The sequence below is a fragment of the Bos grunniens genome, chromosome 24 (genome assembly GCF_055505025.1).
Source record: "Bos grunniens cultivar Pamir isolate PY7600 chromosome 24, Bosgru_T2T1.0, whole genome shotgun sequence".
In the NCBI taxonomy this organism is placed as follows: domain Eukaryota; kingdom Metazoa; phylum Chordata; class Mammalia; order Artiodactyla; family Bovidae; genus Bos; species Bos grunniens.
The window spans coordinates 2,158,342-2,183,253 of NC_141188.1; the positions used below are offsets into that span (position 1 = coordinate 2,158,342).

A 24,912-nucleotide genomic window follows, 5' to 3' on the forward strand; every position below is an offset into this window, starting at 1 on the left:
AAATGGAATTGTTTTCTTAATTTTCGCTTTGGATTGTTCATTGTTACTTTGTAGAAATAGAATTGATTCTCACATATCGATCTTGGGACCTGCAGCTTTGCTGAACTCGTTCATTCTAATAGCTTTTTAATGGATAGTTGAGGATTTTATATATGCAAGATTATGTCATCCACAGATAGAGAGTTTTACTCCTTCTTCTCCAATCTGGAAACTTTTTATTTCTTTTCTTGACTAATTACTGTGGCCAGAAGTGGGAGAGTAGATGTAGATGTGCTTGTCTGGTTACTGGTCATAGTGAGAGAGCATTTCCTTCTTGATATTGAGTATGGTGTTGGCTACGGATTTTACAGAGATGCTTATATTAGGTTAAGCAAGTGCCCTTCTGTTCTGAGTTTGTTTTCATCATGAAAAGATATTTGAGTTTGTCAAATGCTTTTTGTGTCTGTTGAGGTGATCATGTGGTTTTTGTCATTTATTCTACTCATTATAGTACATTATGTTCATGGAGTTTTGTATGTTGAACCAACCTTGCATTCTTGGGATGAATCTCATCTGATCATGATTTATAATCCTTTTTATAAGTTACTAGATTTTGTTTGCTACTGTTAGGTTGCTTAGGTTCCTTTTTTTTTTCCCCTTCTTCATATGATAACTGATTTTAGTATCAGGATAGAACTGGTCTTATGAAATAAATTGGAAATGGGAAGCGTTCCTTCCTCTTCTATTTTTAAAAAGAATTTGTGAAGAATTGCTATTAATTCTTTATTAATTAAAAGTGTTTTAATTGAAATATATTTGACAGGTAAATTAAAGGTACGTGTTGACACATTTATATACTGTGATATAATAGCCAAGTAGTGGTAATGAGTACCTATATCACATTACATATTTACCATTTTTTTTAATGGTTGGATGATCACGTTTAGTCTCCTAGCAAGTTTGATGGTTGGAACAATCACTTTTCATCTCCTGGCAAGTCTGATGGTTGGATGATCACTTTTAGTCTCCTGGCAAGTCTGATGGTTACGACTGTACTCACTGTGCAGTGCGTCAGATCCAGGGGCTTCTTCAGCACTTGCTTCAGGTTTATTGGTTCTTCTGAGTGTTTGGTAGGATCAGACAGTGAAACCAATCTGGGCTTGTGCTTTCTATGGAAAGTTTAAAAGGACTAATTCAGTCTTTTACTTGTAAATCTATTCTTACTTTCTATTTCTTTCTGAGTTAGTTTCAAGAGAAACTCTTTGTTGGAATTTGTCCAGTTAATCTGTTATTTGTTGGCATATATTGTTCTTATAATCTTTTTGATTTCTGTAAAGTTAGTGGTAATGATCTCTCTTTAATCCTTGACATCAGTAATTCGAGTCTCCTCTCTCTCTCTCCATCTTGTTTTGTTTCTTGCAGCTAAAGGTTCATGCATTTAATTGATTTTTTTCAAAGAGCCAACTTTTGGTTTTGTTGATATTTCTCTATTGTTTTTCTAGTCCCTAGTTTATTTCCACTTTAGTGTTTATAATCTCTTTCCTTCTGCTTGTTTTGGGTTTAGTTCTTCTTTTTTTTTTTTTTTTTACTTGTTAAGCTATAAGGTTAATTTATGGATTTGAGATATTCCTTCTTTTTTTATTGACATATAGTTGATCATCTTTTTTAATATAACTTTTAGCCATAATTTCTTTGTAAGTAATGTATTCACTGCATCCTGTAAGTTTTGGTATGTTTTCATTGGCCTTAAAATATTTTTAAATTTCCTTCAGGATTTCTTCTTTGATTCCTTTGTTACTTATGAGTGTGTTGTTTAATTTCCACATATATTAATGAATCCCCAAGTTTCCTTCTGTTATTGATTTCTAGGGGTTTCCCAGGTGGCACTAGTGATAAAGAACACACCTGCCAATGAAGGAGACCTAAGAGATGCCAGTTTGGTCCCTGGGTCAGGAGGATCCCCTGGAGGAGAGCGTGGCAGCCCACTCCAGTATTCTTGCCTGGAGACTCCCATGGACAGAGGAGCCTGGAGGGCTGTAGTCCATAGCGTTGCAAAGAGCTGGACACCACTGAAACGACGTAGCCTGCGTGCATAGCACACATGCCTTGATTTCTAATTTAATTCCATTGTAGTTGGAGAAAATATTTTGTATCATTCCAGTCATTTTAAATTGAGGCTTGTTTGATGGCTTGGCCAATGGTCTCTCCTGGAGAACGCTCCATGTGCACTTGTGAATGATATAAGTCCTACTCTTCAGGTGGGGTAGAGGAGCGTCTGGCTAGGTTTTGTAGTGTTGTCAGCTCTTCTCTTTCCTTATTCCTCTGTCTGGTTGTTACGTCAGTTACTAAAAATGTGTATTGAAATCTCCGACTGCCTTATTTGTGTCTCTTTTCACTTCTGTCAGTTTTTGCTCTTTATATTTTGGAGCACTGTTGTTAGGTGTGTATGTTTATAGTTTTATCTTACTGATAGATTGGCCCTTTTATCATCATAAAATTTTCCTTTATGTCTAGTAATCGTTTTGTTTTAAAGTCTGTTTTTTTCTGATAGTAGTATAGCCACTGTAGATCTCCTGTGATTGCTGTTTGTATGGTATATCTTTTTCCGTTGTGCTTTTGACTTCTTTTTTATATCTTTGAATCTAAAGTATGTCTCCTGTAGAAAGCATATGCTGCTGCTGCTAAGTCGCTTCAGTCGTGTCCGACTCTGTGCGACCCCATAGACGGCAGCCCACCAGGCTCCCCCGTCCCTGGGATTCTCCAGGCAAGAACACTGGAGTGGGTTGCCATTGCCTTCGTAGAAAGCATATAGTGGATCTTTAAAAAACTTCATCTTGCGGCTCTGGCCTTCGATTAGATTGTTCACTTCACTCACATTTCATGTCACTATGTCTGGATTTACCCTCGCCACTTCACTTTCTGCTCTCTGTCCTCCCATCTGCCCTAACCTCCCCCTGTTCCTTCTTTATTACTTTCTTTTGTATTAAGTAAACACTTTTAGGGTAATATTTTAATTCCTTTTGTAAGCCTTAAATATATATATACACACATATGTGTATATAATAGTATACTACATTGTATCACGTTATGTTATTTGCTTGGTGTTTGACTCGAACATCAAAGTTTATGATATGCATCTTACCAAAATCTACTTTAAATTTAAAGTAACTTGATTTTTAATCAATTAAAAGAGAAAAAGAGAAGAAATATGCACTTTTACTGCCTTTTACCTACATGATCACCACTACCTATACTTTTTGTTTTTCTCAAGTGGATTATAATTACTGCCTGAGGTCCCTTTCTTTCAGAATGAATAATTTATTTTTAGTATTCCCTATAAGATGGGTCTGCTAACAAGAAATTCTCCCAGATCTTTTTTATATGGAAATGTCTTTATTTTGCCCTTTTTTAAAAAATGTTTTGCGGGAATTCCCTGGTGGTCCAGTGGTTAGGACTCTGCTCTCACTGCCTAGGGCCTGGAACCTGGGTTCAGTTCTTAATCAAGGAGCTAAGATCTCATAAGCTGTATGGCCAGGGAAAAAAAAGTTTTGCTGAATGTAAGAATTTTGGTTGACAGGGCTTTTTTTTTTGGCTGCATTTCAAATGTGTTTTTCATTTTCTCTTGCTAATTTCTCTTTCAGCCATGCCACGTGACTTAACGGGTTCTTGGTTCCCTAATCAGGGATTAAACCTGAGCCCTCGGCAGTGAGAGTGTGGAGTCCTACTGGACTACCACTGGACTGCCAGGGAAGTCCTTCTCTTGCTGATTTCAAGAGTTTCTCCTTTGGCATTCAGCAGGTTGACTATGATATGTGAGGGTGTGGATCCCTTTGCGTTCTCCTTTTTGGAATTTGTTAAGCTGCTTGGGTGTGCAGATTGATATTTTCATCATATCTGGGGTTTTCAGTCATCATGTCTTTGGCTGTCTTCCTCTCCTTCTCCCCTCCTCTCCTCCTATGTACATGTCACATACTTGTGCACTGACTGCTGTCCCATGTGTCTCTGAGGTCTTGTTCAGTTTTCGGAATTCTGTTTTCTCGTTCTGATTGCATGATCTTTATCAATCTGCCCTCAAGTTTGCTGATTCTTCTGCCAGCTCAGTTCTGCTGTTGTGCACCAAGATTGTGTCTTTTGACCTCAGTTTCTGGACTTTGCAATTCCAGAATTTTCATTTGGTTCTTTTTAGTAATTTCTGCCTCTTTATTGATATTCTGTTTGATGAGACATTGTCAGTATACTTCCTTTAATTCTGATTTACAAAACATTTATTTATTTGTGGCTGCACAGGCTCTTCGTTGCTGTGTGTGGGCTTCACACTGTGGTGGCTTGTCTAGTTCTGAAGTGCAGACTCAGCAGTTGTGCATGGGCTTAGTTGCTTTGTGGCACGTGGGATCTTCCCTGATCAGGGATTGAACCCGTGTCCTGTGCATTGGCAGGCCAGTTCTTATTCACTGAACCACCAGGGAAGCCTTTCCTTCCATTCTTTATGTGTGGTTTCCTTTAATTTTTTTAAAAATCAAACGTTTTGAAGTTTTTTCTTCAGACCGAAACTTCAGAAGTTTCAGACTGCTTTGAAGTCTTTTCTGCCAAATCTAATGGTTCTTCTGTCTCTTAAAAAGTAATTTGTTTCCTTTTTTTCCTTCTCTGTATGGGCCACTTGCCATACTTTGTTGAAAACTGGCTATTTTAGATAAAATACTGTAGCAACTCCAGATACCGGCCCCACTGTGCTTAGGGGCTTGTTTTACTAGTCTCTGTGTTTAGTGACCTGGCCTAAGGGTACCAGGAGCTGACCTTGACTCTCCTTTGTCCCCCTGTTAAGCTTCTGGGGAGGGGTGGGGTCTGACACTCTGATCAGTAGCTGCTTGCTCTGTTGATTTTGACAACAGCCTCAGGCACGTAGGGACCCACCCCATCCCCGCTGCTGGAGTTCCTGCCCCCGGGCTCGCGCCACTGTGTCCGCGGTCGTTCGCGCGTTCCCGGAAGCGGCAGGGCGGGCCGGCCACACGGGGGCGCGCGGGCCGCGTGGCATGGATCTAGGGCCCCTTGCGCGGACCCGGGTGTCCGCAGTTGACTGGGTCTCGGCCTGATGGGCGGGGCGGGCGCGAGGATAGGGGGCGGCTGCGGCCCGGGGCGGCCGTACCCCACCCCCCGGAGGCGGGAGGCGTGCGGGTCTGACCTACAGCCTGCCCGGCGACAGCAACCAGGCCTCCGCATCCGCCCCGCCTCCGGCCGGCCCGCGCCGACCCCAGACCCTTTCTCTTTGTGATGTGTCCTCGATCTGAGAGCTGAAGCTGTCCACTGAGACTGGCCAGGGGGTTGTGAGTTTTTAAAAGTTGGCTCCGCGGAGCTGCGCTTTCCTGCAGCAGAGCCCACGTAGGGGAGCCCTCCGGGCCGTCCCTGGGGGCACAGGGGCCCAGGCCAGCCGCGCGCATCCTCACTGGACCCTGGGCCTGGGGCAGGTCACCGTCGCTGACCCGGGGTGCCCACTCATTCGCTGGTCCTGGTTTTCTCTGGCGAGGAAAGCGGCAGGCCGAGCGCAGCATCCCCAGGTGGCGGCGGCTGGAGCTGCTGCTGGAATTGCTCTGATCCAGGGCAGGAAGGGCGGTCACCCTCTCTTGAGGCCGCTGCTCTCTCCGGCATCATCGATGGCCGATCTATACCCTTTGAGACCAAATCTCTTACATAGTCGTTTGGAGAATAAAAATACAATTCGATAGGAAATCAAGTCCTTCTTGCCACTAGGACACAAGCTCCTGGTGCAGATTCTTCAGATAGCAAATGGCTTCTTAACTCAGAAGTGATTGGACTGAGCAGGGAAGGAATGGCTTTGTGGATCCAGGGAGCCTCAGACCTTCCGCCAGCCAGGTGGGGATTTCTCCACGTTTACATAATTGGGAAGCTTCAGGGATGTGTTGGTCACCACCAGGCATCTTTAGCGGCAGCTCAGGGGCAGGCGAGCTGGGTGGATTGGAGGCCCTGTGCTGATTGACTGGCCCCCATGTGGGCCTGGGACGTTCTTTCAGCTCTGAGTGCCTTGCCATCCAGACTTGCCCTTTGGGGCCACTGACTGGAAACCACATCCGGGGAGAAAGCACATCCCGCTTGAGCTGGGGGCTTGCCAGGGGAGTGAGGGGAGGTGATTTGTATTAACACCTCAGCTCTCGTGGGCATCCTCCTGTCGGCGTTCTGCCTGCGTCCCTGTTCTCCGAGCACCAGCCGCTCACGCACAGAGTGGGATGCAGCGGCCCAGGAGGAAGGTGTCACCTGAGTGGCTCTGTTTCAGGAGTAGGGTGCCAGCCCGCCCCTGTGCCTGGTCTAGAATCAGTTTTGAGAGGGAGTCCAGACCATTCTTTCTTAGCTTATTTTAAAAATTATTAACAAAAAAATCTTTGACGTAGGAATCCCTAAAGAAGTATAAGAAATTCTTGATTCTTCTGATTACAGATCAGCGATCTATACATTTTATTAAGCATCTTCTGTGTTCTTCTAACTTTTTCTGACTAAACTCTGCAAGTCTCACTTCACGCTTTCTGTATCTACCCAGTGTTATCCTCAGCCGACATTTTTCTTTATGTAATTTCCTGCTTTTTTCTCCCTGCTGCTTGTTTTAACTCACCACATCAGTTACAGTTAATGGGTAGAAGGGTCATTAAATGTCTTTTAAATTGTCCAGGATTCAAATGACAGCACCTCAGACTTAAAGTTTGAAAGAACTTTTTTTATCTTCAGTATTAGAGAATATATTCTCTAAAGTGAATATGTATGTCTGTATACAATTTGAAAGTGCACAGTTCATTGGTTTTTAGTACTTTCACGGTGTTGTGCGGTGACCACCACCATCTCATTACAGAATATTTCCATCAGCCCAAAACAGACCCCACACTGCCCAGTTGCCTTACCCCAAGCCCTGGTAACCACTGATCTGCTTTCTGTCTCTGTTTTGCTTATTCTGGACACGTCATGTGAGGGAATAATACAGACTTTTGTGTCTGAATTCTTTCATTGAGCATGTATTTTCAAGATTCATCCAGGTGGTAGCCTGTGTTAGTACTTAATTCCTTTTTAAGGCTGAGTAATATTCCACTGTGTGGCTGGACCACATTTTGTTTATCCATGTGTCCAGTGATGGACATTTGGGTTGTTTCTTGTTTTGAATAGTCCTGCTGTGAATAATCATGGGAAGTTTTCACGTGAACAAGAAGGTTTTCAGTTCTCTGGGATATTTACATAGGAATAGAGTTGCTGGGCTGTGTGCTAACTCCACGTTTCATCATTTGAGGAACTGCGGGACTGCCTTTTAAAGTGGCTGCACCATTTTAAATTCCTATCAGCTGTGTGTGAAGTTCCCAGTTTCTCCACATCCTCATCAAGACTATTTTCCTTTTCACTTTTGCCATCGTAGTAACTGTGAAGTGATATCTCATTATGGTTTTGACTTGAGTTCCTTACAACTCGTGATGTTGAGCATCTTTTCATGTGCTTGTTGGCTATTTGTGTGTCTTTAGAGAAATATTTATTTGGGTCCTTATCATTTTTTAATTGTGTTGTTTGTCTTATTGTTGTAAATCATATATATTCAAAAGGAATGTGTACTTCTTCTCCCCCGGGAGTTGTAAGTGGTGCTCGTTTTGTAGACTGTCAGGCTTCGGTGTCCTGCGGAGCCTCTCTTGGTCCTGTCCTCTCCGAGGGACCGGGACCTGTGTGTCTTCCCTGTAGCAGCGCTCATGCTTCCTCTCCCAGCCTCTCTGTACCGGCTGTGGTTGGATGACTCAGGTCCTCAGGAGCCCGTGGCTGCGGCCCCCCAGGGTTGCCTGGTCCTTGGCCCGTGCACTGAGGATGTGTTGAGAGCATGTCCCTTGGGGGTGTCCTTAGCTACCTGCAAGTCCAGGAGGCAGAGAGGTGGACGGTCTCCAGCAGTGTTCCCTCCCGGCTCTGTGACCTGGAAGAAGCCCGTCCAGAGGCAGTGGGGGCTCTGTCGCGGGGTGTGGAGGCCCTCAAGGATGCTGGTGGTGGCCACTGCCCCGGGCTGTGACGGGGCAGAGTTGGGATGCTGGCAGTTCCCTCGTGTGAGGACACAGGGCCCGTCCTTGCACCTGAGGGAGCCCGAGTGGCAGAGATGGTCAGGGAGACCCGGGAGGGCCTTAACCAGGAAGCTGGCCCCTTCTTTGCCCCAGAGAACTGGCAGATAAAGCCGCGCCAGGTCTCATCCAGCCCACGTGCAGCTCTCGAGACTTAGCCATGAGGTGGGCTTCCCAAAGACAGAGGGCCTGTCCCCCTGCCCTTGCTCCTCAGGCCCCTCTGAACTCCCTGTCCACTCAAGCAGCTCTGTTTCCTTTTAGCAGCTTTACTGAGGTCTGATCAGCATGCAGTGAGTGCATCAAAGTGTGAAGCTCTGGTCAGTTTGGGCCTGTGTACAACCTTCGCCCAGACCAAGACAGTGAACATGCTGGTCATCCCACAGTTTTCCTCTTTGTGACCCCCCGCCTCCCCCAAATACTAATCTGCTTTCCGTCACCATTCATTTGCATTTACTAGAATTTGACACATTTACTGGAATTTTACCAGAATTTGGAACCATCCAGTATATACTGTTTTGTCTGGTTTCTTTCACTGAGCATAATTATTTTGAAATTTGTCCAAGGTGTAGAGTGTATCAACAGTTTGTTCCTTTTTATTGTTGAGTTATGTGGTTATATTACAAGTTTTCTGTTTATTAACTGGTTGATGGATATTTGGATCATTTCCAGTTTTTGACTGTTACAAATAAAACTGTGAATGAACTCTCGCGTTCAGGTCTTACATGAACATGTGCTTTCTTTTCTCTTGGGTATATACCTAGCAGTGGACTGGCTGGATCGTATGGTAAGTGTATATTTAATTTTTAACGAAATTGTTGCACTGTCTTCCCAAGTGCTGTACCATTTTGCATTCCCACCAGCAGTGTGTGAATTCCAGTTGCTTTGCATCCTCATCAATACTTTGTATAGACGTTTTTACTAAAATTTTTTTTTCCATTCAGATAGGCGTGTGGTAGCATTTCATTGTTGTCTTACTTTGCGTTTCACGAATGACGTCACATCTTTTCACGTGCTTGTTTGTCATCCTTAGAATCTTCATTGGTGAAGTATCCAGGTCTTCTGTCCCTTTAAAAGTTGTTCTTATTGAGTTGTGAGTTTTTAATGTTTTGGATACAGGTCCTTTCATCAGATACATGGTTTGCAGTATCTTCTCCCTGTCTGTGCTTTGTCTTTTCATTCTTTTAGTAATTTCCTCTGACAAGCCAAAGTTTTTAATTCTTTATGAAGCCCAGCTTATTAGTTTGTTCTGTTGTTGATTGTGCTTTTGGTGTCAGATCTGAGGCATCTTTGTCAAACGCAAGGCCACAAAGGTTTCTCCCTGTTTTTTTCCTGGTAGTTTTAGGTTTTACATTTAGATCTGTGATCTGATTACCTGTGAGTTACTTTTGTTTCTGGTGTGAGGTATGGATTCAGCTTTACTGCTTTTGTGTATGGATGTCCAAAGACTGTCTTTTTTCCCCACTAAATCACCTATGCATCTCTGTCAGAAGTCTGCTCTCTCTGTGTGGGTCCGTTTCTGGACTCTGTTCTGATGAATTGATTTATTTCTTGGTTCCTGTGCCAGCACCACACTGTCCTAATTACTGGCTTGGTACTGAGGCTGGGATCAGGTAGTGTTAGTCCTCCAGCTTTGTTCTCTGTTCTGTGTGCTTTGCCTTTCCATGTGGATCTTAGGGTCAATTTGTCACTTTCTACATTAAGCATGCTAGGACTTTGGTTGGAGTTATCTTGTATCTATAATCTGGGGAGACTAGTCATCATTATGCTTGTGGAGAGGGTGTTACCACAGCCACCCTGGGGCTGCTGTCCTTAGAAAGGCCTGCTTCCCCAGCAGGCCCCTGAGTGATGTCCGGGAACTCGGATTTTGGGAGACTTCCCATTGTTCCCAGAATTGGCAAGAGGTGCTGTCTGTGCTTCAGTTGTCTGGACACCTGCTGTCCTTCTGGAAGTCTGGAATTTCACTGTGTTAAGCAGAGGGTGTCACGTGACCAGCCCCCGGTAAAAATTCTGGGCACTGAGGCCTTGATGAGCTCCCCTGGTCGCTGTCCGTTGCTGGAGGATCAAGCTCATCCGAGGGAGACGCTCCTGGAAGCCACAGCTGGAGTCCTCTGGGCGCTGCCCACCTGCCTTTCCGTTCTTTGGCTTGGCTATGTGTCCTGTGGCCGTGTGTCACAGCTGGGACTACGCTGGCACGCTGGGTGAGTCCCCCTGAAGATCACCGGACCGGGGGCTGGTCTTGGAGGCTCCGAGATGACAGCGTTGAGACTTCCAGCATAGGAGCTCCATAGGCTCTCCTCTTACTTGTGTCTTCTTTGGTTTCCCTCAGCAGCGTTTTGTAGTTTTTAGTGCACCCATCTTGCACGTTGTCAGATTTGTCCCTAAGTATTTCGTATTTTTTATGGTATCGTGTAAGGTATTGCTTTTTAAACTTAGTTTCTGATTGTTCACTGCTAGTATGCAGAAATGCAATTTACTTTTATAAGTTGCTCTGACAGCCTGCAATCTTGCCATGCTCATTTGTTCGTTCTCGTTGGCTTTACTGGGTCCCTTATATATTTGATAAGAAGATCATGTCATCTGTGAATACGGATTGTTTTACTTCTTCCTCTCCCCCCTTTTCTTGCCTGATTGCTCTGGATGGCGCCTCTAGCACAGTGTTGATTAAAAGTGATGAGAGCAAACTTGCTTGATTTGGTCCTGATCTTAGCGAAACGCATATGTCTGTTTATACCCTGCCCACCTTAGAGTAATTGTTAGATGGTTAACTTACATGTGCTAAAACCCCTGCTACATTGTCCTTCTTTGTTTAAGTAGTCCCTGGTCTTGTGTGTGTGTGCGTGTGTGTATGTGTGCTAGTTGCTCAGTCATGTTCGACTTTTTGCAACCCCATTGACTGTAGCCCACCAGGCTCCTCTGTCCATGGGATTTCCCAGGCCAGAATACTGGAGTGGGTTGCCATTCCCTTCTTCTCTATGCAGGGGATCTTCTCTATGCAGGGATCAAACCCAGGTCTCCTGTATTGCAGGAGGATTCTTTACCACCTGAGCCACCAGGGGAGCCTTATCTATTAATAAGATTTAAATGATAAGAAAAAAGTCACATATATTCACCCACTTAGTTACCATTTACAATGGTCAGTTTTGATCAGATGTCAGACATTGTGAATTTAGTTTACTGAATATTTTTGTGGGCTTTAGACCTTCTTGAGATTAGTTCTGGGAAATGCAGCTGGTCATCTGTGGGGTTCTTGGTCTTCTTGATCTCATCACACTTTGCCATCCTCTCTTGTCTCGGATATGTGATAAATATTGTTAAAATGCATGTGAAGGTTCTTTCTCCTTCCTCCCATGTTTCACTGATGTATCCTTTTGGAAGGGGCCAGACGCTCCCAGGTGCTGGTATGTTTTTCTGGAACGTCAGAAACAGTGGTCCACAGTGGAGCTCCTGAAAGAGACGTTTCTCTGCCTGAGATACGGCAGGGATAGGCTTTGGAAAGTGGGAGTCGACTGTGACTTGTCCTCTTTCCCCCGACCAACTCTGATCCCGCCTCCTCATGCCCTTTCCTGCCCTCAGGGAGCTCTGTCTGCACCTCTGGAGGGCACGCAGCGGTCACCAAGTGATGCTGGCCTTGGAGGCACAAACCGGCCTCCTGAATCTTGTTTTTTGAGTGCTGTTTGTCAAACGAGTGTTGAATTGGGCAGGTTTACTCCTTTACTGGAATTCATGCGATGCTTATTGATGATGATGTCTCATTACAATCATCAGGACCCTTTGAGAAAATACCCTTGAGTTATTCATTCAAACCGTGTCTATTTGGTCCCTTGGGACCTAACCGTAGACCTGTAGGCAGGTTGCATAACTGTTTCTAGGCCCCCTGCCCCCACTCAGAGGCGGGGCCTGGTGATGCTGTGGGACCACACCCATGTCCCCTCCTGGCCCCTCCTGCCTCCCCCTGCTCCTCCTGCCCTCTCGCCTGGGCTGCCAGCTGGTTCCTGGGTGTGGTCCTCCAGCAGGCCTGTGCTTAAGCTGCAGAAGGCGAATGATGGTTCCGCGTTGGAGTCGGGTTTACTGCTGGTGGTTGAGGTGACCACACCGTCGTCACAGCTGCAGCAGTGGGTGCTCAGGTGGTCGGACTGTTGGGTGATCATCTGAGAGCTGTGATGCCTGAGTATCGTCTGGAGTGTGGATTCTGACCCACATGGTTGAAGGTCTATAAACCTGAACGGCAGGAATTAGGCTCATTACTGCAGCTCATCACAATTAGTCACCGTAAAAAGATCCATGTTCTTGTCGCTTAGGTTCTTGCATTGTGTGTGCCTATTTACTCATGTCTAACTCTTTGCCACCCCATGGACTGTAGCCCACCAGGCTCCTCTGTCCATGGGATTCTCCAGGCAAGAACACTGGAGTGGGTTGCCATGCCCTTCTCCAGGGGATCGTCCCATCGAACCCGAGTCTCCTGCATTGTAGGCAGCTTCTTTACCACTGAGCCACTGGGGTTGCCCCTCTTGAAGTGAATTATTTGGCTCTAATCTTTTGGAGGAGGCAGGTCCCTGAGCATTGAGTCCTGGGAGGCTGGCACATGCAGTGCATCCTGCCAGCACTAGGTTCCTCCTGCGTGGCCTGGCTTGCCTGCTCAGGGCCCTCGCGGGTGTCAGGCTGATGGAAGGAGGCTGCTCCGTCTGTCGTGCTGGGGGCAGAAAGTGGGTGAGGGTTCATCTGACTATATGTTTCAGAAGGAATTCTTTAAATTTATCTGAGGCTGTGTTTTTTGTCACAAATGAGTTTAGTTACATAAAACACAATTTTGTATCTTCTTTGTGTAAACATAGATCTTTTTGCACACTTGGCAAATGGCAGCCATGTAACTGAGCTCTTTGGCAGGTGGCGGCCAAGGTCTGGGCACCTCGAGCTCCCAGGGATGCCCTCTCCCCCCTCCCCCGTCTTAACCCCACTATTTGGTTTCCGTATTCCCCTGCGTGTCTGTCACGGTGTACTCAGGGAGGGGTCCTGTCCTCGGTGTTCATTGAGGGGAGGGGCTCGACAGGGTTCTGGTGCCGCTGAGCACCACGGGGTGACCTCTGACCTTTGCTGGGCCCGTTTCTGGCATCTGTGTGGATGAATATTTTTGGCTAAAACAGCTTTGCTGAACCTGCCTGTGACACAGTGGGACAAGGACCAGCAGACTGGAGACAGTGACGGCCTGAAGGGAACCAGCAAGAGAGGGGACGTGGTCACGTGGGCCCCGCAGCCTGCCGGAGCTGCAGTGAAGCCCCGGGGCCCTCCCTGGAGAGCAGGTGGACATGTGTGACGCGAGGCTCTTCTCTGGGCGCTGTTCACCGTCCAGGCTTGCGCCGACGTCCTGGACTGGGGGCAGATATTTGTTCAAGTACCTGAGTATTCTCAGTCACATCCTCCTCACGCTGGCCTCGCCCTCCTCACTCGCATCCTCCTCACGCTGACCTCGCCCTCCTCACTCGCATCCTCCTCACGCTGGCCTCGCCCTCGACCCCGCCCCCGGCTCACGTCTGTTTCTTTTGCCCTAGACTTCGACCCCCACCACTTCTGGCACTGGAGCAGCTTTGCGGACTACGTGCAGTGTGTCCTGGCCTTCACTGGCGTGGCGGGCTACATCACCTACCTGTCCATTGACTCGGCCCTCTTTGTGGAGACCCTGGGCTTCCTGGCCGTGCTGACCGAGGCTATGCTGGGTGTGCCGCAGCTCTACCGCAACCACCGCCACCAGTCCACGGAGGGCATGAGGTAGGGGCAGAAATCAGATGTTCAGGTATGGCTGCTCGGTGGTCAGTTCTGCTAGGAAAGCTGCCTTCATGAGCAGCTTCGGTTTGCTCACTGGTCTCCTGACCTCTTGGTGTGCAAGCAGGTGAGTCTGTGTTCAGCAGGTGAGGGGAGGCCAAGAGCCTCCTGTGAAGCAGCTCACCGCCAGCCATGGATGCGGTGGGGGTCCACGGATGTTTCCAGAAGGCGGAAGGTTCAAGCCCTTTAATGCAGGAGATAACACAGAAGCTCCTTCCACTTGGCACCACCAGGAACAGGTCCAGGCACTCCCCGGTGAAGCAAAAACAGTTTATTTGCAATAACATCAGAAAGTGTAAAGTGCTTAGGAATTAACTTAACCAAGGAGGAGAAAGACCCATACAGTGAAAACTGCAGAGACACTGCCTCTCACTCATTCAAATGGTGACCGTCAGAAGAACAGCAAGCGTTGGTGAGGATGTGCAAAAATTGGAATTCTTGTGTTCTGTTCGTGGAAAGCAAAATGGTGCAGCTTCTGTGGCAAACAGTGTAGAATTTCCTCAAAATATTAAAAATAGAACTACTATGTGCTAAGTCATTTCAGTCATGTCTGACTCTTTGTGACCCCATGGCAGGAGCCCACCAGGCTCCTCTGTCCATGGGATTCTCAAGGCAAGAATACTGGAGTGGGTTGCTATGCCCTCCTCCAGGGGATCTTCCCGACCCAGGAATTGAACTGGAGTTTCTTATGTCTCCTGCATGTGACCCAGCAATTCTGCTTCTGGGTGTATAACCAAGAGAATTGAAAGCATGGTCTTAAACAGATATTGTAAGCCCATGTTCATAACAGAGCAACAACCCAAGTGTCCATCAGTGGTTGAATGGATAAGCAAAACGTGGTCCGTCCGTACAGTGGAAAATTAATCAGTCTTAACAGGAAGGAAATTCTGACACAGGTTCCAGTAGGGAAATTTGAGGACATGATGCTCAGTGGAATAAGCCAATCACAAAGGACAAATACTATGTGATTCCACTTATATGAGCTTAGAGTCGTTAGATTCATAGAAGATACTATGGCAGAAAGTGAAGAGGAACTAAAAAGCCTCTTGATGAAAGTGAAAGAGGAGAGTGAAAAAGTTGGCTTAAAGCTCAACTTTCAGAAAACGAAGATCATGGCATCTGGTCCTATCACTTCATGGGAAATAGATGGGGAAACAGTGGAAACAGTGTCAGACTTTATTTTGGGGGGCTCCAAAATCACTGCAGATGGTGACTGCAGCCATGAAATTAAAAGACGCTTACTCCTTGGGAGAAAAGTTATGACCAACCTAGATGGCATATTCAAAAGCAGAGACATTACTTTGCCAACAAAGGTCCGTCTAATCAAGGCTATGGTTTTTCCAGTAGTCAGGTATGGATGTGAGAGTTGGACTGTGAAGAAAGCTGAGCCCCGAAGAATTGATGCTTTTGAACTGTGGTGTTGGAGAAGACTCTTGAGAATCCCTTGAACTGCAAGGAGATCCAACCAGTCCATTCTGAAGGAGATCAGCCCTGGGATTTCTTTGGAAGGAATGATGCTAAAGCTGAAACTCCAGTACTTTGGCCACCTCATGCGAAGAGTTGACTCATTGGAAAAGACTCTGATGCTGGGAGGGATTGGGGGCAGGAGGAGAAGAGGACGACAGAGGATGAGATGGCTGGATGGCATCACCAACTCAATGGACGTGAGTGTGAGTGAACTCCGGGAGTTGGTGATGGACAGGGAGGCTTGGCGTGCTGTGATTCGTGGGGTTGCAAAGAGTCTGACACGACTGAGCGACTGAACTGAACTGAACCATGGTGGTTGCCAGGGGCTGGAGGAGGGGAGAAGGGGGAGTTAATATTTAGTGGTTATTGATCTATAGTGCTTTTGAGTGAGTGTCTCTCTGTATAGATTTTTTAGTGACTTGTCTAAGTAGTATATTATGCGTATAGAACTTATCACATAATTGTGTCATCATTTTAGCACTTTGGATGCAGGGTAAAAACTTTACCTCCCTTGATGATATATTTAATACATTATATATTATATACATAAAATGTTCCTCTCCACTTATAATTTTCTTAACTATTTCTCTATTCATATTTAGAACATCAGATAATGTTATAATTTTTGCTTCAATCAGCATAATGCACAAAATTGAAGAGGAATAGGAAAGTGTATTGTATTTACCTTTATTTTTGCTTATGATATTCTGTCTTCCTTCCTACTCCAATATTCCTTTTCTTGTTTTTTTTTCCCCCTTGTTTTGAGAAATTTCTGAAACCAGCCTTTAAGGGTATCAGGTGGTGGCCGGTTTTTTCACTTTTCCCTCACCTGAGAATGTCTCGATACCCTTTCATCTGAAGGATGTTTCTGCTGATGTAGGATCTGGTTTGATAGTTCTTTTCTTTTAGACCTTGAAAAATGTGCCATTTCCTTCTGGTCTCCATGGCTTCTGATGAGAAAGCCATTGTCGTTTTATTGTTTTTCCCTATTGTTGTTTAGTCACTAAGTCGGGTCCAACTCTGCGACCCCATGGACTGCAGCACACCAGGCTTCCCTGCTCTTCATTGTCTCCTGGACTTTGCTCAAAGTCACGTCCATCGAATCAGTGATGCCATCCAACCATCTCATCCTCTGTCGTCCCCTTCTCCTCCTGCCTTCACTCTTTCCCAGCATCAGGGTCTTTTCCAGTGAGTCAGCTCTTCACGTCAGGTGTCCAAAGTATTGGAATTTCAGCTTCAGCATCAGTCCTTTAAGTGAATATTCAGGGTTGATTTCCTTTAGGATTGACTGGTTGGTTTTCCTTGCAGTCCAAGGGACTCTCAAGAGTCTTCTCCAACACCACAGTTCAAAAGCATCAATTCTTTGGCGCTCAGTCTTCTGTATGGTCCACCTCTCACATCTGTACATGACTACTGGAAAACCACAGCTTAACCATATTTCAACTTGCCAGCTCATCCGCTTGACTGATGACCTTGAGGACATGGACTGCATCCCATTGATTTCTTTCCCCAACATCTGACACAGTGTTTGGAAAATTACAGCAGTTCAGTAAATATTTGTTGAATGAACTAATGAAGGATTAAAATAGTTGATTCTCTAAGTCACTTTTGGGAAATAGGAGAACCCTTGGGGATGCATTTATGAACATGGAAAATTTACCACTTTGGGTACCTAGCCAATTGGGCTAATTCTTAGAGAATTTGTACACAGTGGCGAAAGTTGCAGAAGGCCCCAATGGGTACCACATTCCTGGTGGGTACCACGTCCCTAGTGGGGCTGCAGTGACTCATCCAGCTAAGGTGATGTTGGAAAGTTGCCTGGCCGGACCTCGGAGGTTGGGGCTGCTCTGCGGAAGTGCAGCTGCAGGCGTGGCCATCCCACTTCTGGCCTCAGTGGGATGGGGGGCGACCATGGGAGTGACAGGACAAGCAGAAGTTCCTGGCACTTGGAGGGGAGCCTGGGGAGCTGTGTGGGGGCAGGCAGTGCTGTCTGAGGAGGTCCTGACCTTAGGACATGAGGGATGCGTGTGGTCTTGTGCTCTGTGACCACAAGCCCCTCTCCCCTGGTGCCCGCTCATTTGACTCCGCCCACCTACCTCCTGAGGGTGCTGGTGTGAGGGGTCGGGGTGCTGGTGTGAGGGGAGGGGGTGCTGGTGTGAGGGGGTTGGGGTGCTGGTGTGAGGGGTCCGGGGTGCTGGTGTGAGGGGTCCGGGGTGCTGGTGTGAGGGGGTTGGGGTGCTGGTGTGAGGGGGTTGGGGTGCTGGTGTGAGGGGGAGGGGTGCTGGTGTGAGGGGGTTGGGGTGCTGGTGTGAGGGGAGGGGTGCTGGTGTGAGGGGTTGGGGTGCTGGTGTGAGGGGGTTGGGGTGCTGGTGTGAGGGGAGGGGGTGCTGGTGTGAGGGGAGGGGGTGCTGGTGTGAGGGGGTTGGGGTGCTGGTGTGAGGGGTTGGGGTGCTGGTGTGAGGGGAGGGGGTGCTGGTGTGAGGGGGTTGGGGTGCTGGTGTGAGGGGGTTGGGGTGCTGGTGTGAGGGGAGGGGTGCTGGTGTGAGGGGGTTGGGGTGCAGGCTGTCAGGGGTCGGGGTGTTGGTGTAAGGAGGGGTCAGGGTGCTGGTGTGAGGGGGTTGGGGTGCTGATGTGAAGGGCCAGGGTACTGGTGTGAAGGGATCAGGGTGTGGGGTGTGAGGGGGTCGGGGTGTGGGATGTGAGGGGTCAGGGTGCTAGAGTGTGAGGGGCAGGGTGCTGGAGTGTGAGGGGTGGGGTGCTGGGGTGTGAGGGGTCAGTGTGTGGGATGTGAGGGGTCGGGGTGCTGGTGTGAGGGGTCAGGGTGCTGAGGTGAGCAGTTGGGGTGTGGGATATGAGGGGTCAGGGTGTGGGTGTGAGGGATCGGGGTGCTGGGGTATGAGGGGTCGGGGTGTGGGTGTGAGGGATCGGGGTGCTGGGGTATGAGGGGTAGGGGTGCTGGGATGAGGTGTCAGGGTGCTGGGGTGAGATGTCAGGATGCAGGTGTGAGGGGTCGGTATGGGTGTAATGGGTCAGGTTGGTGGGGTGAGGGGTCGGGGTGCTGGGGTGAGGGATCGGGGTGCTGGGATGAGGGGTCGGGGTGATGGGGTGAGGAGTCGGGGTGCGGGTGTGAGGGCGCAGAGGCAGAGGGGTTTCCCCGGGCGGCAGGCAGCAGGAGCCCGCACTCTGGCTGAGCGGGTAGGAGAAGGCCTGGAGGTGCTGCAGCGCCAGCCCCGCGTGGGATAGAGGCCCGGCCGTCAGCCAGCGGATCCTGAGCAGGCCCCGAGCCTGCGGAGGAGGCCGGCGTCGCTGCTGCAGTTGGCTGCGTGTGCAGGGTCCTCTCCAGATTGTGCTTGTCCTCGTTAAGGAGACTGACCTGATTACAGGCAGCTGCCGGCCCAAGAGCAGGCTCTGGGGGCAGCGTGGTGAGGATGGATGGTTCTGCGAGCCCAGGACAGCCGGGCTCTGGGGGGTCTGCAGGGCCAGTCCTGGGGCCATCCTGCGCTGCTGCCCGCGCCCCCTGCCAGCTGATGGTGCAGGCGACGCAGGGCTGTGCCAGCAACGGGTGGCAACGGGGCCTCGGGCTCAGGGCAGGGCTGTGCTCCTTGCTTCTGGGCATCGAGCTGGGGTCTGTGCAGGGTGACCTTGCTCTGTGTGCTTTTAAAGGCCCAGCACCCGGGGACAGAGGAGCCTGGCGGGCTACAGTCCACAGGGTCACAAGAGAGTCAGAAATGACAACTGAACAACAATGCTCTTTCTTAGTGAGTGAGCAAGCTGAGTGCTTGGAGAGAAAGTGCAGGCGTGGAGCCTCATGCAGTTTTGTTTCCTGTAAAATTAGTTCTTCTTCACAGAAGTCTGTGTAAGAGAACCTCTAAGATGAAGGGATGTTCACACGACAGTGGATTAAATCTAAATCCGCTGTGTAAACAGGCCGCCCCAGCCTCTCCTTCTCTCAGCCCAGCTCACGGGCACCTGGGCTCTGCATGTCCTCTAAGGGGTCTTCCCTCCGCCCCAGCCTGGTCTCTGCTCTGTCCCTGATAAAGTCCGTCAGTCTGGTTGTCACACTGTCCCCAGGGCAGGGGCCTTCTTTCCTTGCAGTGTCCACAGTACCCAGAATGGCCTGGCTGTCAAAGGTCAGTGAGTCTGACTCCATGATCCTGAGAAGGAGACGCCAGGGGTTCCTGTGCAGCTGGGGCTGGTCTGACCTGTGCCCCTGGGGCCAGTGCCCTCTGCCTGTGGGTTCAGGGAGCCTGAGCCATGGCGGCTGGGGTGCCCTGAGTGTCCAGCCCGACACGTTGAAGCCGGATTCCCGGGGGGCAGATGGCTGGCTCCCAGGTGGAAGCGAGGAGAGTGGGGTCGTGAGGGAAGTGCCCCTCGCCTGTCCACACCCCAGCCTGGAGGAGAGAAGGTGGCGTGCCAGGTATGCATGTGGTGGCCCAGTTCAGCCTGAAACCAGAACCTGCCCCAGCCCGTGACACCCTGGCCGGTGGACAGCCCCACTGGCGAGGACACAGGAGCCCCCTGAGGTTGGCTCCTCCCATCCAGAGTCAGGACTAGAGCCCCCCCGCCCGCTCCCGTGTCCACGCCTGGACTCAGGACTAGGGCTCAGGGCTGCCCCTGGCCCCTGGCCCCCATCCCCAGTGCCCAGCAGCTGCACCGCATGGGCTGACCTGAGCATCCTCAGGTGTCCCCCAGGGAGGTTTCTGTTTCACCCCCAAGACGGAGCAGCCCTGGACCTGCTGGGACTCGGGACTCTCGAAGCCGTGCGGTCAGGGCCAGCTCAGATCTGCTGCGGGACACAGCCTCAGACCATCAGGAGGTGCGAGGCAGGATGGGCTGTGAGGCCCTGCTCAAAGACCAGCTTCACCCATCTCCCAGGGGACCTGCTCAGAGGGTGTGCGCCCACACACACAGGTGTGCACACACACTCATGCACACAGACACATTCACACATGTGCACACATATGCATACACACACTCACATGCATGCTTTTGCTGCCTCTGCCTTGGAGGAAATGCAGGAGGTACTTTTGAATGATTTCCCTTTACAGAATGTTAAGCGATTGTTGGAATGGTGCTTCTGAACCAGTAATAGAAAGTCATGCAGCTTTGAAATAAGGTCACTAATTAGCACTGCAGCCCTGAAAGGCAACTTGTGAGCCAAGTTCCCTCCTCCTTCCTCCGCGTTTTGCTGCATTAGAAGATGTTCCCCAACAAGTAATTACTGGAGAGCCTGGGGGCGGGTGGAGGGGGCCAACGTGGGGAAAACCAGTGGTGGATCCAGTTATGACCAAGGAGAGGGAGGGGCAGGCAGGAGGCCGGCGGATGGAGGGGTGTTCAGAGACAACGCTGGCCCTGGCCATGGGGGCCCCAGGAGGAGGTCATGTGTGTGGTATTGCGAGGCGGGGATGCTTCTGGGCGCAGCAGTTCTGGCCAGCTGCTGGCTCGTCCCAGCCGGGACACTCCTGGCTTTGACAGCAGCGTCCAGCATCTGGGAAGTGCTCACACGGTCCAGCTCCAGACCTGCCCTCGAGCCTGGGGCCTCAGCTGCTTGGGAATCAGGGGCGGCGTCTCCCCGGGGCCACATGCGCGTCACTCCCAGCCCCCCACCCATTGTCCTCTGTGTCGTCCTTGACCCGTGGTGAGCCTGCCATTGTGAGTGGAGGTGCCGTGCACAGTGCCCATTAGAGTGCATGTGTGGGTGTGCACACGCAGGCACACCTCCACCACAGCACACACCACACTTGCACACCCAGGGGCCAGTCAGGAGACGAGGAGGGCTGGAATTAGAGTTCAACCAAAGCCCTGGAACTTACAAAGATAACTTCATGGAGCGGTAGCTTGTCACACCATCACCCATTTAAAGTACCCCATGCAGTGGATTTTAGTGCATTCACAGAGCTGTGCAGCCATCACCAGTCTAATTTTAGGACGTTTCATCACCTGAAAAGCAGTCTCGTGCCCGCTGGTGATCACTCTCCACTGCCCCCACCTCGGCCAGGCCTCAGAACCACTGATCTGCTTTCTGTCTCCACGGCTCTGTCTGTTCTGGACGCGTTAGAGAACTGGAATGACACGGCACATGGTCCTCTCTGCTGCTTTCTCTCTCCGTCATGATCCCAAGGCCAGGCACAGTGAGCGGCCAGCATCTATCCTTCCTGAGTGACAGTCACTGTGCTCACAGGTCAAGCTCTGCTGGTCTCCTCTTCAGTTGGTGGACATCTGGGCAGTTTGGCATCTTCTTGGCGACCATAAGTGGTGTTGCTGTGAACAGCAGTGTTGTCTGTGTGCCAGTTTCTGCGCGGATGTGTGTTCCTCTGTTTTGGACACGCTTAGGAGTGGAGCTGGTGAGTCGCGGCCGCACCATTTTACGTTCCCGCTGGAGGTGCGGGATTCTGGCCTTTGCACAGCCTCACCAGCACTTGTTACCTTCTCATCATAGCCGTCCGTGTGGGTGTGAAGTCGGGTCTCCTGTGGCTTTGATTTGCATTTTCCTGATGACTGATGACGTCAAACACCTTTTCCTGTGATTATTGGCCGTTTGTGTATCTTCTTTAGAGAAATGTCTGTTCAGATTTTTGCCCATGTAAAAATTTGATTGCTTGTCTTTTCTTATTGACTTGTAGAGATCTTTAAAATATTCTTATTGGTTTGCATACATCTCCGTTGCAGGCCATCTTTTCACACTGCAGCACAAAAGATTTGAATTTTGGTGAAGTGTATCTTTTTTTTAAAAAAAAATTGCTATGCTTTTGGTGTCACATCCAAGAAATCTTGTGACCCCTGGTCACAAAGACCTACTCCTGTGTTCTGGGTAGGTTTTGAATTTTGGGAGAGCTTTGGATGGGCGGGAAGGAGGGGAGGTGTGGGCGCGGGCTCGGAGGTGGGAGTGAGGAGCGGCAGGGACGCGTGTGGGCTCAGCGAGGCCAGTGCAGGGGTGAGGCTCCTGCTGTGTGGGCGCTTGCTGGGGAGAGGCATTCTGCATGGCTGGATGGGGCAAGGGTAGGTGAGAAGTATTTTAGGAATAGTCGTCGGGCTGCTCGGTTTGGGAGGAAAAATGCTGGCGCCAAGAATGAAGTAACGGGAGCCTGGATTAAACTCATGGGGAGGATCAGGCACAGGACACAGCAGCTGGAGTTGGGGCCAGGGTGAGGAGGAACCTAGAGAAAGGAATCAGCTCCCAGGCCACCCACCCTGCCCACCCCCAGCTGAAGAATGCAGCCTGGGGACAGTCCCTGCCTGCCCAGACCAGCTTCCACAGCTTCTCCGTGCCCTGAGCTCCCTGTGCTGTCCGAACCCCGGGCTGGCGGCCCTCAGTCAAGGAGGGGTCTTCCTAGAGACCCCGCCATGTGCAGCGGGCACGCTCCGGCCTTGGTACACACGAGGACATCCCTGGCCTGCTGGACGGTGGTAACTGGGCCTCAGGGCTCGCCCACCTGATAGCTTTGAGGGTAACGGGTGACCTGACCCTGTGGGGGAGATGGGGTCTGGGCCTTTGCGCATGCCCACAGCGTGCAGGGTCCAGGGTGACCAGGGGGTTCGGAACATGAGCTTGTGTGTCAAGAGTGTTCACACCTGGCACACAGGCTCCTGCAGCTCAGGGTGGCGCTTGGACTGGCAGGAACAGTTTGATTAAACATTTGCCCTAAGCCCTCAACACGTGGGGCTGGTCGTGGGGCCTCAGAAGGCTGTCGGATTCCTGCTTCTGGGGCCAGAGCCAACTGAGGGCCAAGGCCAGGAGAGGCGTCTGGGCAGCTAAAAATGTCTGTGTGTGTCAGGCAGAGCCCAGCTCTCGGCGTTGACTGCACGTCTCCACTTGCTAGAGTGAAGGTGCACCTGTGCCTTCAGGCCCAGAGGGACACCAGCTGGGACGGGCTCAGCTGTGCCTTCTGCCACCCCTCTGCAGCCCTTCCTGCCCTGCGAGGCATTTGCGTGTGTCCTTGGGTGAGTCACCCAACCTCTCTGTGCCTCAGCATCTCCTCTCTAAAAGGGGCACTGCACAGGCCACCATGTGGTGTCTGTTTTTGGAAGGAGGGTCCTTGGGTCTCCTGCTACATTCTGCTATCTCTGGGGGAGACCGTGCCTTAGCTCTTAATTTCATAGAATGGAACTAGACTCATTTATGACATTAGTTCTCTTCCCATCTTCATAGCTGTTTGCAGAAATTGTGGTTGCTTGTCAGAGCTTCTCCTGGAAATGCTTGTTCTGTGGGGGTGGGTTTCCTTTGAAATGGAAGTGCTCTGAGCTGGAGAGCTGGGAGCAGCCTCAATGGCAGGCCGGCATCTCTGCAGCTCTGGTCTGCCGCGATGCCCGCAGCCTCCTGGGGCCACCCGGCCACACCAGTGCCTAGTCCCTTGTACTTGATGCTCCCGCTGCTGCTGTGGACGTAGTCTCATCCCAGCGGTCACTCTGGTGCGTTTGCCCACCACGTTGTATTCATCCCCCTGCCTCTGCGCTCCCCCCAGGGTTCGACGTGTGCAGGCTGACCCCAGCCGCTGCCAGGCAGCCCCTGTGCCCCCACCTGCTGTTCCTTCCAAACACCGCTGTGGGTGGTCCCATCCATTCCCCACCGTGTCCATGATGTAGTCACCTGGCACACTACTACTTCACTGTCAAATTCTGAGTTGGTGCTCCAGAGCAGGACAGAATTCAGATGGAGAGAGGGGCACAAGTTTGTGGGGGAAGATGCCACATAGAAGAGAGGACAGCAACAAAACACCTTCCCTCCCGGTTCTCAGCCTCTGGCCAGGGCCCAGTAGGTCTCATCCATAGGGACCAGTCAGCAGAGGCCAGTACATTCAGGATGGATGCTCCCCAGACTACCAGTCTTAGGTCTTTTCATGCCGGGCCCATGTCTGCCTTGGGTGCACCTACAGACAGGACTGGATGGACGGAGCAGCCCTGGGCACAGGAGCGGGTGGACTGTGAGAGGACATATTGCATGGACGACAGGATGCGTCTTGTTTCCCCACATCTGTCATTCTGGACTCCTGCACAGCCCCAAGCCCAGAAAGGTGCACAGGGCAGAAAGCTTTCTGTCTAGGGCATGGAAAGGTGTTCCCCCGGGACCTTTGGGGCAGACCGCCACCCAAGTCCCATCCTGGCCACTGACTGCTGGCCGCGCTGTGCAGATCTGAGTGGTTTTGAAAACTGAACTGAATTCAGCCATAGTCCCCAAATACGAGCCACAACTTGCAGCTTGAACTTAACCATGTCAGTTTCCTGCTGGAACAACAACAACAACAAAAAAACCAACATTCTCCACAGGATTTCAGCAAGACAGAGTCTCCTTACGTAGTGTTAAAGATCTCCAGGACATAAACCAAAATTACTCACCATGAAGACTAGGAAAATCTCAACAACTCTCAAAAGACAACAGACAACAAAGAATCGACACAGAGACTGGAATTACCAGATTTTAAAGGCACTGGTGTAACTGTTCTCTAAGGAACAATAGCAGATACTCCTGAAAGCAACGCAGAGATAGACCATCACGGGAGAAACAAAAGCAATGAGAGAAATAACTAGAAATTTTTAAATTGAAAAATATAGTAGCTGAACAGAAAACATA

The 24,912-nt window shown here is 49.8% G+C and overlaps 1 protein-coding gene across 15 annotated transcripts in view; it reads left to right on the forward strand.

The window, feature by feature from the left end:
• The window catches only part of SLC66A2 (solute carrier family 66 member 2), a 42,042-nt gene that overhangs the window by 14,070 nt on the left and 3,060 nt on the right, over positions 1 to 24,912 (forward strand). For 6 of the 15 annotated variants that reach the window (XM_086372511.1, XM_086372513.1, XM_086372515.1 and 3 more), the window contains one exon: positions 13,607 to 13,823. In XM_086372511.1, the coding sequence (XP_086228637.1) occupies positions 13,607 to 13,823 (217 nt within the window). Of the gene's footprint in view, positions 1 to 13,606; positions 13,824 to 15,221; positions 15,548 to 16,652; positions 16,918 to 24,912 lie in introns of those variants that run through there. The other 9 variants (XR_015153647.1, XR_015153648.1, XR_015153649.1 and 6 more) reach the window with 2 other exon arrangements.